General features: G+C 40.9%; 1 protein-coding gene across 2 annotated transcripts in view; it reads left to right on the forward strand.

Annotated features, from left to right (window-relative positions):
• The window catches only part of Pdzrn4 (PDZ domain containing ring finger 4), a 357657-nt gene that overhangs the window by 266326 nt on the left and 74493 nt on the right, over positions 1–16838 (forward strand). For both annotated transcript variants that reach the window (XM_042264612.2, XM_006974305.4), the window contains 2 exons: positions 13155–13411; positions 16416–16518. In XM_042264612.2, coding sequence (XP_042120546.1) covers positions 13155–13411; positions 16416–16518 — 360 coding nt within the window. The remainder of the gene's footprint in view (positions 1–13154; positions 13412–16415; positions 16519–16838) is intronic.

Raw genomic sequence — 16838 nt, forward strand, 5'->3', positions numbered from 1 at the left:
TCTCTGTAGCCCAGGCTGGCCTTGAACTCACAGAGATCCACCTGCCTCTGCCTCCTGAGTGCTGGGATTAAAGGCGTGCGCCACCACAATCTGCAGCAGTGTGATCTACGTTAGATTCCATGCCCTCCTGGATGGCCCCAGACCCATGCACATCTGAACAACAATAACTGAACTCTTTATATTATTACTAAAGTAGGCACAAAATCAGGAGAAGGTTGGTGGAGAAGGTGTTGAGGGGACATGATGTAAATATTATTGTATACATGTATAAATTTTGAAAAAAAAAATGTTCCAAGAAGCACACAAAGAATTCTCAAGTATCATTCACTTACATTCCCAAACTGTTGACATTAGTTAACATTGGCCTTAGATTCTCCGCATCAGGTCATAAAGGTTGACTACGAGTAGCAAACAGATGTAACTTGGCTCCTAATGGGAGGGACGGAGGATACAAGGTGGTTCCTGTGGTATTTCTTCTAAGAATACATAATCTGAATCTAATAAAAGAAAATGCCAGATGAAATCAAATGGAGGAATGGTCCACAAAATAACTAAACATCATCTCCAAGAGAACTTCAAAACTGCTATATAATCTCAACAAGAGTCACATGTTAGCTTCCCTTGACATTGTGACTTTGGCAGTTGCATTTTAGCCATTAGTAATTTTAACAGTGAAATTAAATCACACAGACACACATTTCAGCTTTCTCTGGCCTTCTTTGTTGTTATTGTTTAAATTAGGAATTTTTCAAAACACAAAGTTTTTTATTGGTTCATTTGTTTTTGTTGTTGTTATCTTATTTTTTTGACAAAGTCTCATTGTGTAATCCAGGCTGGATTCGAACTCATAATCCTCGTTTTACTTCATCTTCTGAATGCTGATGCTGCAAATTGTGCCACTATGGCCAATTTAGGGGGCTACTTACATTGGTCAGAGTTTTGGACACCCACAAATAATTAAGTGGAAGAAGATGTGATGGTAGGGAAAAAGAGATGTTGGCAAATAAGAAAAATCTAGGGAAGAGCAGTAAAAGGAGGTCTTTATCTGTTTGATTTTTAGTTGATAAAGGATACTTGTACCAATTTATGGGTTATCACACAGTGCTTTAGTATATATTGCACTGTGGGAAAAAATGATTTAATCTAGTTACCATATCAGTTGTGGAATGCATTTGGTTTTGTGTAGTGAGTTCTTTCAGTATCTACTTACAACTTGGAAACGTGCAATTCATTTTTATCCTGTGCTCCATTATCCTCTGACAAACTTGGAGAAGGTGAGAGGCATAGGGAGATGCTCAGACAAAAGTCGTTTTTATCTATAGACCTGGAAGGTGAGCCAGGGATGTGAGCAAAACACAGCAGGCACTGGGAACCCGAAAGCCACTCGGGGAGAAGAATGTCTCCTTTTCAGGGGTGAGCAAGCAGCATACAGGAAGTGGGAAGCTTGCAGAGGCCACGTATAGGACTTGGAATGTGTTAAATATCAAATGTGGCTGCATCAAGTTCAGCAACTAGATAAGAAAAGGACAGAAGAAATGGTTGGTTCAAATATAAGACAAAGACAACAAAGGAAAAAGTGGTTGTGAAAGGTGTGGCCCTAGGAGGTTTTATAAGCATGCTTATGAATTGATTCATGAACAGTTTTGAAAAGATCACCACAGATTCCTTACATCTGAAAATGAAAGAAAAAGTGAGCATTGCTTATGTCTGGGAAATTCTATCAGAGTGAACTGTGGGTAGGTCAAGGAGCAGCAGGCTGGACCATTGTTGTGATGCTGTGTCCCCCATTGGGGAGTTTTGAGACCAGGTCTTACTGGGTAGCATAAGCCTAACAAGAAGCTGCTACCTTCCTGCTTCAGTCTTCTGAATCATAATTTTGTGAAAGTCTCTCTGGATTGCTGGAAGTCTTCAATAGGATCACATATGTAATTTATTTGAACCTTGTCAGTTTTGTTAGGTTGTTGATGTGTAAGGTGTGTGTCTTAGTCAGTGTTCTATTGCTGTGAAGAGACAATGTGACCAAGGCAACTCTTACAAAGGAAAGCATTTAAGTGGAGCTGGCTTACAGTTTCAGAGGCTTAGTCCACTCTAATCATGGCAGGAAGCATGGAGGCACACAGGCAGACATGGTGCTAGAGAAGGAGCTGAGAGTTCTGCGTAAGGATTTGCAGGCAGCAGGAAGAAGAGAGTGCCAAAGGGTATGGCTTGGGCTTCTGAAACCCCAAAACCAATCCCCAGTGACACACTTCCCCGAACAAGGCCATAACCTCCTAATGCCTGTCAAGTGGTGCCACTCCCTAATGACCAAGCATTCAAATATATGAGCCTATGGGGGCCATTCCTATTCAAACCACCTCAGTGCCAAACAAAGCACTTAGCAAGTGAGGATCCAAAGATGTCAGAAGTTATCATTTAAGCAATGGGGTAGCATACAAGTCCAGAGCATGCAGCACACAAGACCAGCAACTGTTGACTTGACAGGGTCTGCACCCAACACACCATTACTCTTTTCTGCACAGAAACACTGCGAATCAGTGGACAGCTCAGGAGGTTCCAATGTAAGGAATTTGCATTCTCTGGGCCAACCATGTGCCTGAAACCTGGGTGTAGCCAGAGCCTTTTCTCTGTCCTGCTTGGTCTGGCAGCAGTTTATAAAATAATCAGAGGCTTAATATCAATTACAAACTGTTTAGCCTATGGCTCAGGCTTATTACTAGCTAGTTCTTACGTCTTAATTCATTTCTATTAATCTATGTATCGCCACGTGGCCAGTGACTTACCGGTACTTTCACCTCTTGCTTCCTCTGTGTCTGGCTGGTACCTCCTGGCTCCACCTTTCTGCTTCCCAGCATTCTTAGTTTGGTCGCTCCACCTACACTCCCCACCTGGCTACAGTCCCGTCAGCCTTTTATTAAGCCAATTCAAGTGACAAATCTTTACAGTGTACAAGAGAATTATTCCACAGCACCTGGGAGTTTCAGAACTCCAAGAAATCTGTGGCAGACTCCCACACAAGGAAGTGAAGCCAGCTCTCCCTCATTGTCCAGACAAGACCAAAGAAGTGTCAGGCCCACTTCGGGGCAAGCCTGCCCATTTTATCACATGGGTATCTACTATATCATCCTCCAAAAGCCCAGCCACTGGACTATCTGAGGAGGACACCGAACACAATGGATGTAGAGGTCAATGCAGTCTATGTTTTTCCATACTAGTTACATGAATAGTGACTATACACCTACTCAGCACAAATTGTTTCGCTCACTGATAACATTTTTTATAAAAAAAAAAATTAAAGTTTATTTTAGTCACTCTCTTAAGAGGTTTTCTTCATATTTTTTTAAATGTATTTGACAAAAGATCTTGCTTATATATCTGTGGCTGGCCTCAAACTTGCAACCCTTGCTCAGTCTCCAAAGTGCTGGGTGTATATGTGTGTGCAAGCACACCCAGCCTTCAGTGTATGACTTCATACATCATGATTCATGAGTTCCTTTTACTATGTTTTATACCATATATGACACTCAGCTTTCATAACAGGTGTCCTCAGGGAATCAACATACTATAAAGTTCAGAAAAGGAAAAAAAAGCATGTGCTGAAATTATTTCAAGCTAATTTGAAAATTGTGTCAGAAGTATTTTAATGAATAAAGATTTAGTTATTTTGAATTATTTTTTTCATGTCAAATATTTTAATAGGAATTAAAGTATCACTTCCCATTTCTGTGACATGCCATTAAAGCATGATTTGTAGCACTTCTCTAGTTAGCTCATAGAGAGTTTAATATCAATAAAAATAAATACTTTCACCTTTGAGCTTTAGGCAAAATTAATGAACCCCAGTTAGGAGAAAATGTAAAAGGTCCCATAAGTTAACTAGGTGAAGCATCATGTCCAAACAGAATTATAACATTCTGGCCTTTTAGATTTTTAATCTGAAATTGGGTAGGAGATGTACATAAGCCCTGGTATCTATACATCCCTTTTTGGGTTTTTTTTTTTAATTTTTGAGACAGAATCTATTTGCCCTGGCTGTTCTGGAACTTGTTATGTAGACTAGGTTTGTCTCAAACTTACAGAGAGCCACCTGCCTCTGCTTTCCAAGTGCTGGCATCAAACACTTTGCCTCCAGGTGCAGCTTATTAAGTATTCTTACATTTAGTCTCTTTCAGATATAGATGCTTAGAAACTTTTATTTTTCTTAAGAGGCATAGAGGGGTTGAAACTCTCGTCAGCCCCAAATAACTAATTCTAGAACTGGCCAGTCACTGGTGACTTCTTTGAACTCAAAAGTAGGGAGTCAGTTGTTTTCCTGGTATTCAAGAGAATTGTGTATGAGGTTGGATGTCAAGGGAAAAAAATCAAACAGGAGCAGCTTGCATCCATGTATCCAAGTGGAGACAATCGGCCCCTAGAAAGTGTCATAATGAGTGATCAGTTTTTGCAATGCATCCAAAGTGTAGATGATCCCACTAAACAGCAGCCTTGTCAAACGTTACCATACTATGGTTTATATATGAAAAGCTGCCTTTTTTACTTACATTCACAGGTTGCTATAAATTAATTAGTCCATCTGCCACAACAAATGAATTCACACATCTTTTGCATTGACTCCCAAATAGTGAAGTTTTTTTTATCCACTTAAGATTGTGCCACCAAGCCGGGCGTTGGTGGCGCACGCCTTTAATCCCAGCACTCGGGAGGCAGAGCCAGGCGGATCTCTGTGAGTTCGAGGCCAGCCTGGGCTACCAAGTGAGCTCCAGGAAAGGCGCAAAGCTACACAGAGAAACCCTGTCTCGAAAAACCAAAAAAAAAAAAAAAAAAAAAAAAAAGATTGTGCCACCAATATGATGAAAAACTAATTACTTTTAAAAAACATGACATTTACTTTTCATACATCTAAAAACTTCTATATGCTTATTATAAGTCGTCACTCAGATACATAATCTTAGAACTATTTGTCAATGTAGAACTGACTGGGGGAGCAACTTTGTGCAATCAGATATCAGCACCCCATCACATGTGTTCACTGGGTCATCAGAATATATACTTGATTCAGTTAAGAATATTCACTGGCATCTAGCCCCCAGTTTAGTCTCCATGAGCATATCACCACACCACTATTTAGTCTGTATGAGCATAGCCCCATGCCCACCGATGAAGAGCCCTCCACCATTATTTAATCTGCATGAGCATAGCCTACTCCAACTGTCTAGTCTGCCCGAGGATAGCCCCCTTCCACTATTTAGTGGGCATGAAGATAGCCCCATGCCTCTACTTGTCCTGGAACTTTATGCTTGGCATCTCCACTCTTCTTCTTTGCCTTGGACTATCTGGCATCCTATTTTTTTTTCATAGTGTGTCTCCTTTCCCACTTACCTTGAGTCAAGTGGCTTACATACCTTTTCAGGTCATAGTCCTCACCCTCTGAAAATGACCAGCCTGTTACCCAATGCCAACTAAGCCGATATTTACAGTTGTACTGTAATTGAACTGAAATTACTTCATTGAAATAGAACCGTAGCATGCTTGAGATATCCTTATCAAACTTCCAGTTGTTAGAGTGACAGATGCAATTATACAATTTGCTATACAGCAAATTTGATTTCTCACTCATTCCATCTCAAAAATCCCTTCACAGAAGTCCGTCCTCTTTCCTACAGCATGCTTGAATCAAACTGTAACCCCTTATAAAACCCCTTTGCATAAAGGCTTCAAGCTCTGACCTGTGAGTTGGCATATTTTAAAATCACATCTTTCCGTAAGTTTTTCTTCCAAGCCTCTCTGTTCCCTTTTTGTCTTCCTCAAAATCAGCTTTCCTATTTCTACCAATGAAATATTACCATGTTTACACTAAGCATCGGGATTAGCTTTATACTCAGGTAGGTACCTTCTCTAGAGGGCTTCTCTACTTCCTGTCCTAAATTACAAAACAAATAAGCACTGTGCATTGTCCATACAAAATCATATTTACGATTGGACTATAGAAGGATCTGGAAGGAAAGGAGGAAGAAGGCACGACAGTGAATTATCAAAATCATAAGGGCGGGATCCATGAAACACCACAACCCTTGATGGTTTGAAAACTCACTACTTGAAAAATTGATCTTGTACCTAATTATTTATTGATTTGCTGCACAGTTTTTTCACAGAATTAATGTTAGATATTATTTTTCTAATATTATTCCTCCTAGCCATACCTGTAGATAACTGAGCAAGGCCACTGCCAGAAAAAAATCCTAATTAATCTATTCTTTCTTCTGTTGTGAAAGCTGTAATTTATAAAATGGTGACCTTTTGGAAGGCTAACAATATGTTGATGAACTTCAAGTGAAGTGAAAAAAAAACTGTGTTTATTAGTAGTAGTTCTCACATTTTCTAGGCGCTCACGTGGGGCATTACAGCCTTTAAAGGTCAGAGACCTCCTTACTTTGAGAGATATTAAATGGCTTATGAAAATAGAGGCCAGCCATATGGTAACTGATAGAAAAGGGCACTACCCAATAGACAAGTAAGATAGTTGAGATTACATTGACTGTCCTTTTTAAAGATTGTATTTGACTGTCCTTAGAGCAAAGAATTAAATTTGCATATAAATGCCATGATTGTGAACAAATAAGTGCACAGGTCATAGAATCAACAGCAAATGATCTTACTGTATAAATATTAATATAACTGGCATACATTGAATGTTGCCATGAGAACTAGTGGGTATTTTTGCATCCTAAAATACTTTTCTTTAAATTTTACATTTCTGCAGACTTTATTATACAGACTAAAATTGTCAAAATTAATCTTAGCCCATAGTACACAAGGAATGATTGTGGAAAGAAGCTCATTTTTAATATAATATTTATTTTTTCGAGAGTTCTATACATAGGTGAGGTGTATTTTTATCATATCTACTCCTCCCCCTTGCCACCATCCAACTTTCCTGGAATCCCCATAACATATCCCCTTTGCTACTTTATGCCTTCTTTTTTGTTTTTAACTCACTGAGTCCATATGCTGCCCATATGCATACATGTGAGGAGTCACAAACGAGCATTAGAAGCCTACCAGTGACCATATCCACAAAGAAAACTGACTCACCCTTCCCAACAGCCAAGAAGTGCCAATAGCGTCTCAGCCAAGGGTGGACCTGCTAAGCCCCTCCTCTATCCATGCTGGAATTTTGATTGGCTGGATCTTGCAAAGCTCCTATGATGGTAACCATGGCTACTTGAGTTGGTGAATGTAATGGCCATGTCATATCCAGAAGACAGCATTTTACACGGCTCCTTCCCTCTCCTAGCTCTTACATTCTTTATGTCCCTTCTTCTGGGATGTTTCATGAGCCTTGAGATGGGGGTAGCATTTATGGCTAAGCGCTCGTAGGCATTTATTCTCAGTTATGTCTCTCTGTAATAAGTAGTGCTCACTATAAAAAGAAGCTCCTCTAACCAAGATCGAGAACAGCCCAGGTCTATGGGTCCAAACATAAATATTTAGATGGCAGTTTGACAGTCATGGCCATTCAGCACTACAATGATCTGTTTCTTCCCAGGGCCCATGACTTCCCCATCCATTGACTTTTGAGCAGGTTTACAGTTTTACAGTTTCACACATAAATTCTCTCCTATGGAGCAGGCTTCAAACTCAGTCAGAAGGTATTTGATGACTTTCATACCATTTATGACACTATTGTACCATTAGGCACATTTTTACTGGAGGGTCAGTATTGTGTCATGCAGGGTCTACCCAGAGGCAAGACCACTGACGTTTGCTCTTCCCCATCAGTCGGCATAGCACCTCCTCACACTATGGAAGCTAAACAGCAGAGGGGAAGTTTCCTGGTCATTTCCAGCTCAGTTTTGCTATGTCCTGCCACCCAAGTATGTGTTACCATTTTGTCATTTTTCACATCTTTGGTTAGTATTACTCTAAGGCGTTTTGTTTGTTTTTTCTTGGTGAGTGGAATTGTTTCCTTGATTTCTTTCCCAATGTATTTGTCATTGTATATTGTGAGATTACTGATCTTTGCATATTTGTTTTATATGCTACAATTTTGATTAAAGTGATCATCTGTTCTACAGAGTTTTCTGGTGTTGTTAGTCTCATGTGTAGAATTATATCATTGGTAAATAGAAATACTTTGACCTCTTCCTTTCCTATTTGTTTCTCTTTTATATGCTTTTCCTGATTATCGCTATAGCTAAGACTTCCATGGCTATATTGAATATGAGTGCAGATATTGGACAACCTTGTCTTCTGCCTGATTTCAGTGGGGAAAAGCTTTGGGTTTTACCTCATTTAATAAAATGTTGGCTACAGTACTGTCATATATAACCTTTACTATATTAAGGTATGTTCCTTCTATCCCAAGTTTCTTCAGGACTTTATGATGAGATACTAGATTTTGTCAAAAGCTTTTTATGTGCCTATCAAGATGACCATGTGATTTCTATCCTTGAGGCCATTTATGTAATCTATAACACTTATTGAATTATATATTTTGAACCACACCTTCACATATGGAGTAAAGCTGATTTGATCATGGTGAATAATCTTTTTGGTGTGTTTTAAAATTAAATCAGCAAGTTTTTTTTTTAGATTTTTAGCATTGAAAAAGGGTTTTTATTATATATATATATATGTGTGTGTGTGTGTGTGTGTGTGTGTGTGTGTGTGTGTATGTTTTGTCTGTATTTCTGTGTACCACATGAATGTCATATCCCTGGAGGCCAGAAGAGTATATTGCATCCTCTGGAACTGGAGTTACAGTTGATTATGATTTGCTGGGTGGGTGCTAGGAGCTGAACCTGGGTCCTCTGTGGGAACTTGGAGGTAGGGGCTGGTGCAGAGTCTATGGAGGAATGATGCCAACTGGCTTGCTCAGTCTGCTTTCCTGTATACACGGAGACCACCTACCCGGGGGTGGCACCACCCAAAATGGGTTGAACCCTCACATATTACTCACTAGTTAAGAAAATGCACACAGATTTACCTACAGCCCAATCTTATGGGTCCATTTATTTGAAAGTCTGTCCTCTCATGTGACTCTAGATTGTGTGGTTGACAAAAACCCAGCCAGCACCATGTGCTTCAGCTTTTCTCTCTAGCTGATTTCAAGAATCGATTTTTGTTCTGTTTTAGGAATCATATAACGGTAAAAGATTATGTTTTGGTTTTTCTTGTGTGTTTCCTAAATGTCTCCTATATGTGGCTTGGCACCTCTTCCCTTCTCTGGGAAATGTTCCCTTATGAGTCTTTTGGAAATGTTTTCTATGCCTTTAAAAGAAGCTTTCACTTCTATGCCTAATAAACTCAGGTTTGTTATTTTCAGAGTATGACTTGTATACTGGGATGCTCACTGGGGCCTTGTTATTGTTAGAATATCTTTGTCCTTGTTAGATTGCTCCAGTTCCTCTGCCACATGTTCAGGCTCCCATATTCTGTCTTCTCATTAATGTATTCTATCAATGAGATTTTGGAAAGGTTTATTTTTTTGTCACACTGTGCTTTTTATCACCAGCATTTCAAACACAATTTTTCCCACTATTTCTTTTTGTTGAATTCCTCTTTCATATCATCCATAGACTTCCTTATTTCATTAAGTTCTTGTTAGTTTCTATGTTTTTATGTATATAAATGAACACAATAATAATCATTGAGTTCCCTGTACTTTCATCTAACTCACACTAATAACTCTTTTATAGAAGTTATGCAGTATAAGGGTTTTTTTTCGGGGGGAGGGGGGAGCTACACATATTTTTATTTCGTTGCTTGGTTTATTTTTTTATAAACTACATTTATTTCAGTTGAGGTATTTGCATTTGTCATATAATACTGGGACATAGTAGAGTTGAATATGTTGTTCAGAAAATAATTTCTCAATTCAGGAGCCCAGGGTGTCTGGTGCAAGCTCTGGGTTATTCCCTGAATATGGCATTAACTGGGAGAGCAGTCCCAGGTAACATCACTACTCTTCAAATATCATACTAGCCAAATAAATAACAGTGGCCCTTTTGACTTCAGTAACTGTTGGAAGATAAATAACCTGGGGTAATGTGGAGTTTATTCAAATTTTAGTTAATAAGATTAGGAGTATGAGGAAAGCAGGGTGGGTAAGGGTAAAGATTAAGTCTTGGGTCAACTTTGTGAAGTAGCAAGGAGGGAAAAGTTGGAATACTGTTGGGAAAAGTCACCAATGTGAAGAGAAGGGGAGGATGTGAGGATTAGAAAGCAACAGAAAAAAAAAGACATAGGAATGGGGGCAGGGTATGAGATAGATTGAAAAGTATACTGAAGAATGCCTTCTAGTGAACTGGGTGGAGAATCACAATGGTCACAAAACCCCAAGGAATATACAAACAAGAGCGAAACCATCATGACACATGTATGCAAGAGCGGAAAAGTAGAAAAAAAAAACATAAGAAATAAAGAGAAGATGGTGTGCTGGTAGAGGTGAGCTGAGTTGAAGGATGAGGTTCTCAGATCCTCTGTCTCTAGCAGGTTCTATGTAGTACTGGTAGTTCACTGGAGCCCCTGGCCTCTTCTAGTTCTGTAGATCTGGTGTATATGAGGAACCGAACTTCTTTTTCCCATCATACTGCTCTTTCCAGGGCAGCTTTCTAGACAGGCTGGTGTGGTACCAATTGGAGAGGGTTTCCAGAGGAGCTCTGGTTTTCAGCTTTCCTGCCTGTTTCTCTGAAGAGATCTCCACTAGCTTCAATCAGACATGTATAGACATTGTCTCTTTACAGAGAAAGAGCTTAGCGTGTTTTAAATTGTTGTTCTCTTTCACAAGTTTCAGCGGCGAGGTTCCTAGTCTGGCATACACCTTATCTGGCATACTCCAGTCTCCAGAAACTAAGTTTTTAAAGTCATTCTTGCTTTGAAGGTCACGAAAACAAATATGAATACTGAACATAAAAATTAGGTTAACACATAGGCAAGACATCCAGCCACCTCAGGGAAAAACTAGATTAATGGCATTTTCTGTCTCCTGCTTGCTGACAGACACACTTTATGCACCAGTAGAGTTTAATGTGTGATTGAGGCAAGCCTGACCACACATTTCTCCTTTTTTTAGACATTGCTTGAAGCTCCTTCCAAGGGATGTGATACTTTACCCTGTCACTGTCAGATAGAGGTTGTTTGTTTTTTTTTTTTTTATGCAAGACTGTCATAAAGGTAACATAGCAACGAAGTTCCAGGAGAGGGTAAATGGGCAGGGATACACTGGGAGTTCTTTCAGGGGGAAATGGTGTGGAACACAGCAGGGAAGAGTTCACTAAATTTAAGGGAAAAAGATGGAGATGTGTGGGCAACTGTCACTTCTGTTCAGACCTTGAAGCTGCTCATTGTTGCTTGTTCTTCCTCATAATCTGAAACTCACAAATACTGACCACACTGGAATACATGGAGGATGACAATGCTCATCATGGGATTGTACTTGTACATTCTGGCCTTTGTTTATGATTCTCTATCTATCCTCTGGGAGATAATGGTGGCCCTGGCCCTGGGGCACAGTCATCCAGAACAAACTCAAGGAATGAATTACTGTGTGCTTGGGGGGTCCTATGTCCACATATCCTATCTGCCCAAGTCAAACACTCCAAGGTGGTATCAATGTAATTTTAGGATCCTTTTCCAAGTTCAGTACACAGAGACAAGAATCAGAATGTGAACATGCAAGTTGGTGAATGTGTGCATGTGTGTTGCTAAGTGCCAATCAGTTCTCCGAGTCTCCCTAGTGATCCAACAATGGAACTGGGACGTATTTTGCCAATGTGGAAACTTAATTGCTCATTTTTTTGAGGGCACATTAACTCTTTCAGGGTCCATTGAGCAAATTAGCTATCCTAGGTCATTAAACTTGTCTCTATATGATGTGATGCTTTCACCTGGAATCGTATCATTTCCCCATTGCCCCACACTTGTTCTGAGCAGACACAATTTCTTTGTCTACTCAAAGAGAGAGAATGTGCTCATTTGATTGTCTGCAATTGTTCCACAGCCAACATGAGTTCCTTTCCTTGTGAGACACTTGGGGCTCTTTAAGAGTTTGTCAGCTCGTGGTCAGGCAGTTATCATTGCTTCACCAACAATCCAATGGCTCAGATAAATGTCTAGGAATGACACCATTTAGGATGTTTTGGACAGTATTTTGCAACTAAATATCTCTTCATATTAACAAAAGCCAAGATTAATTAATTTCACATAATTCTGCAGTCTAGAGATATTAAAAGAACCTCTACTGACAGGGTCTGTCATCAGGACCTATTTGAGGGCAATAGTTTGGAACCATTTAAGAGCAGTCTGGGAAAGGATTAGGAAACTATGAAGAAAGTTGGGGTTATACAAACACTGTCACTGGCCCTTACAAGACAGGCGAGGAAGAGTCCCACAAAATGCAAATCGTCTGTTACTGTTGGCAGATAATAAGGGAGAAGAGATGACAAATTCACCCATCTTTCATGTCTGAAGCTACCTTGAAGAAGTTAGGTGCTGGAATGGGTGAGGATCCTGAAGGGGTGTGCAGTCCTATCTCAAAGGAATTTAGAATAGTGCTCATTTTGGGCATGCAGAGTCATCTGGGTCTTATCAAAATGTTAATTCTGACTCAGCAGGTCTGGGATAGATTCAGGGGCTCTGCATGTTCCCAATCTTTTCTGTGATGTTGATGCTACTGGTTGATGGGTCATGCTGAATTGTTATGGTTTAATACGATGCATGCATTCAATAACATGGTCTTGAATAAACAAGAATATAAAGAAATTGGGCAATATCCTGAAAAAGTAAATTTCAAATGGATTTTCAGTTAAGTAAACAAAAGATTGATAATTTTTTTTAAGTGTTGTGTGCACACATAAGCAAAGTTTCTGTCTAGCTGAAGATTTTCACCGACGTTTTCTGATGTAGTGTTAAACCATTAAAACCTTATTAATAATTCTGATGGTGTTTTATTAATCAACTCCAGGTACTTCATAAAGAATGTAAAAGTGATTTTTTTTATTCCCAATTTGTTGATTCCTTATATTGACAGATAGTTCAAAAAATGTCAATGTCTGATTCAATATTCCTTCAAACAATTCATATGCATGCCGGTCAGTCTATGCTGGAGGCTCTGTGTTCTTTACTCTGAGACGTGCACTGTCCTTGTGTCTTCACAGGTCAATGGCAAGGATCTGTCAAAGGCCACTCATGAGGAGGCAGTGGAAGCATTTCGAACCGCCAAGGAGCCCATCGTGGTGCAGGTGTTAAGGCGGACTCCCCTCAGCCGACCAACGTTCGGCATGGTCCCGGAAGTACAGCTCACCAACGCCAGCACACAGACGGACATCACGTTTGAACACATCATGGCCCTGGCCAAGCTCCGACCCCTCACCCCTCCAGTGCCAGACACCTGTCCATTTCTGCTTTCTGACAGGTATCTAGTGCTCTCTCTCTCTCTCCCCCCTTTCTTCTAAAGCCCTGTTTATTAGCCATTCACCACTTATGGCAGGCATTAGAAAGAACCAGACACCCCAGAAGTTGACAGTTCCAGGGACAGCTTCCCAGCTCTGTTCAGAAATATCTCCCCACTGGCTGTGTGTGCTCTCCATGAGTTCTCAAGCTGTCCCTGCTGCTCCTGCCCTCCCTGGCCACACAGTTAGCTGTGCTCTGAAATCAGACTTTCCAAGGCACAGTGAAAAGCTCGGCTCCGCTTTGCTTGCCTTCCTCTCCCTACCCTTCAAGGCTCAGAGTGCTAGTCAGGGAAATAACTTTTCTCACCAAAGCTGCCAAAAAGCCTCATTAAGACTCGGGTGAAAGTGACAATGCTGGCACCATGGTCCCCTCTGTGAATCACCCCTCTCTCCCTTGCTATTCCTGACACAAGAATCTGGGAAATTGATTTAATTCAACTAGAGTTCTGCAAAGGAACCAATTACCAGATATACTGAGATGCAAACAAAGGGTCCCGGCTTTCCCGGCATAAACACAACACTCTGAAATAAGCAGCAATTAAAGGAATTTTCCTCCCAATTTTACCAAGTTGGAAGGTGGGGTATTTTATTTAAACAATGTCACCTGTCTGTTTTGTTCTCTGTGTTTAGTAATTTTCACACATTGTCGGGAGTCTGCTTCCTGAGAGCAGTGGTCCCTTCAGGCTGCATTTTCACTGCGTTCTTTTCCAGCCCCTATTTTGTAAAACACCCATGTTATTGTGCACAGTCCCAGCCTATTAGTTCCTTCCTTGGTCTGTTCCAGTGAGTCACAGGTACACAGTGAGCTCACCCTGGAACCCTAAGGAACACTAAAAGAGCCCCAGTCTTGCCTCGAGCCAATTAATTAAGAAATTTTAGAGTGGACTCAAGCAACAACCATTTTTCTTTTTTTCTTTCTATTAAGGAATTTTTTATTCATTTTAGATACCAGCCACAGATCCCCAACTCTCCCCTCCTCTTACCCCTTCACCCCCCCCCCCCCACCTACAACCCACCTCCCCTTCTCTCTTCCAAAAAGGTAAGGCCTCCCAAGGGGAGTCAGCAGAGCCTGCTTCATTCAGGTGAGGTGGGTCCAAGCCGCTCCCCCTGCATTGAGGCTGTGCAAGGTGTCCCACCATAGTGAATGGGCTCCCAAAAGCCTGCTGATGCACCAGGGATAAATCTCGATCTCACTGCCAGCCCCCCACCCCCCTCCAGCAGATCAAGCTACACAACTGTCTCACTTACACAGAGGGTCTAGTCCAGTCCCATGGAAGCAACAACCATTTTTCCAACATTCCTCAAGGCAATGCTACTGTACCAGCAAGTTTTTGAAACTACCTTTTGAGACTGCAGCTTACAGGAGGGCCACAGGCTGTGTATGTTTAGTTGTCTGTGTTCATTCCCCCATTATGTAATCAGTAACTCTTGTATTAGGCACAGTACTAGGTACAAAAAAAAATGAAGTTATGAACAGATATAAAGCCAGTAGCCCCTAGTGTTTATATTCTGCAGTGGGAATGAACAATAAGTAAACAAACAGGTGAAATTCATGAATACATCCTGACACATAATAGCCTTGCAGAAAATGCTTTCTTGAATAAACAGGAAGTTAGCTTTTATTATCTAACTTTAACACGTTTCAGGTAATATTCCAAGCGTTTTACATCCTCACAGAAGCCTTAGGACAGAGTGCTTATATTATTAACATCCCAATGTTGCAGGTAAGGACACATACGTGAAAGTCCTTGGCCAAGATAACATAGCAAGGAAGTTCCAGCTGCCAGCTTCTAATCTGGGTGAAGACTGGCATTCCTTAACTTGAGACGCTTCCCCTAAAGTCCCGCAGCTCTCAGCTTTGCTGCAGCCTCCCTGTCCTCACCACGTGACCCCACAGTGTCCATATTTTCCTTTTAATTATTTCCTTATGCTAAAATGGCCACTCTGCTGCTTTCCTCATTTAATAGGGCAAAGATTGGATTTTGTGCATGAGCATGTTTCCAGGACTTGGCACAGAGCCTGGCATCTGGAAGGCACTCAGGAAATGTTTGTGAAATGACGAAGGTCTTTCTTATGGCAGTGTTCCCTCCTTCCCAGCTGAAGGGCAAAGGGAATGCATCTGTGCCCCAGACAGGAGTTACCACCTTCTCCTTGTTTGCAGAGAAAGGGGGGTGTATCTACCTGGTGTACAAGCAGCCAGGATGCTGCCTTGTCCTGCCTCCTTTGCTATTTGGTCTCATATTGCTTAGCTTTAACAGCCCAGCAGCGGTTAAAAAAAAAAAAAAAAAAAAAAGATGCAGGGGAGAACTTAATCTGACCTTGCAAGAGGACATGGCCATAGGCCTCCCCGTTTAGACAAACGAGAGCTAGTTTATGCTAATCGAATTTACTGGACAGTGTCCACAGTGGCAGAGAGCTGTCACCAGGAATGTTTTTACTGTTTGTTCACATGCCCTTTATCAAATGGTTAGGCCATGAGAGAGAACAGTGGGGTGGGGTCTTGAGAAACAGACAGCAATGTGGGTATATTTTATAGGCTGAAAAATATGTGCTTTAGAAAATGCCAATGAACCAATTTGAAAATGCCAATTTGGATCTGGAATGTTGCCCCAGAGTTGGTTGCAATTCTAAATGCAATATGCCTAGGCAGGTGTTGTCATACTCAGTGAAATGGAAGCAAGTCAGAGAGTCCATAAAGCACTAGGGACCATGGGAAAATTCACATTGGTGTCATTGCAAAATGGAGCGAGAACCCAGAGCCATCCCCTTAACCGACAGGCATAGGGCATTGATGGGCCTTACCAATGGGGAGAGAGAAAAGCCAGTGCTTCTATTGAAGGCAGGATCACTTTAAGCACAGACAGATCTTACCCCACAGCTGGAAAGACTAAGGTGCAATTCTAAACATTTTAGCCATGAAAGCCATCCTTGTGACCCATGGCTGACTTGCTGCTGCATTCCCCACAGCTGCCATTCTCTCCATCCGATGGAGCACGGATTTTATGAAGACAATGAGTATGTTTCCAGCTTGCCCGCTGACGCAGACAGAGCAGAAGACTTCGAATATGAGGCAAGACCATTTCCTTTCATGTTTCTTCATGAAGTATGGTTGAGGGGGTTTGCATAACAAAGAAGTTCATTTAGTCTCAGAAATAGCATGTCTGCTGCATGCCTAGAATAAAAGCTTTCAAATAGTTTGGCATTAGTTACTTATCTATAATATTTTAAGTGTGTTGCAAAAATATTTTCATAGCGGTGTCAGCTTGAAAACAATTTGCTTACAACTATTGTTTCGTGTGTGTGTGTGTGTGTGTGTGTGTGTGTGTGTGTGTGTGTGTATCTGTATACTTTTATGGCAGCTACATTCACCCATTTTAACATACACGAATT

The sequence above is a fragment of the Peromyscus maniculatus genome, chromosome 20 (genome assembly GCF_049852395.1).
Source record: "Peromyscus maniculatus bairdii isolate BWxNUB_F1_BW_parent chromosome 20, HU_Pman_BW_mat_3.1, whole genome shotgun sequence".
Classification (NCBI taxonomy): Eukaryota; Metazoa; Chordata; class Mammalia; order Rodentia; family Cricetidae; genus Peromyscus; species Peromyscus maniculatus.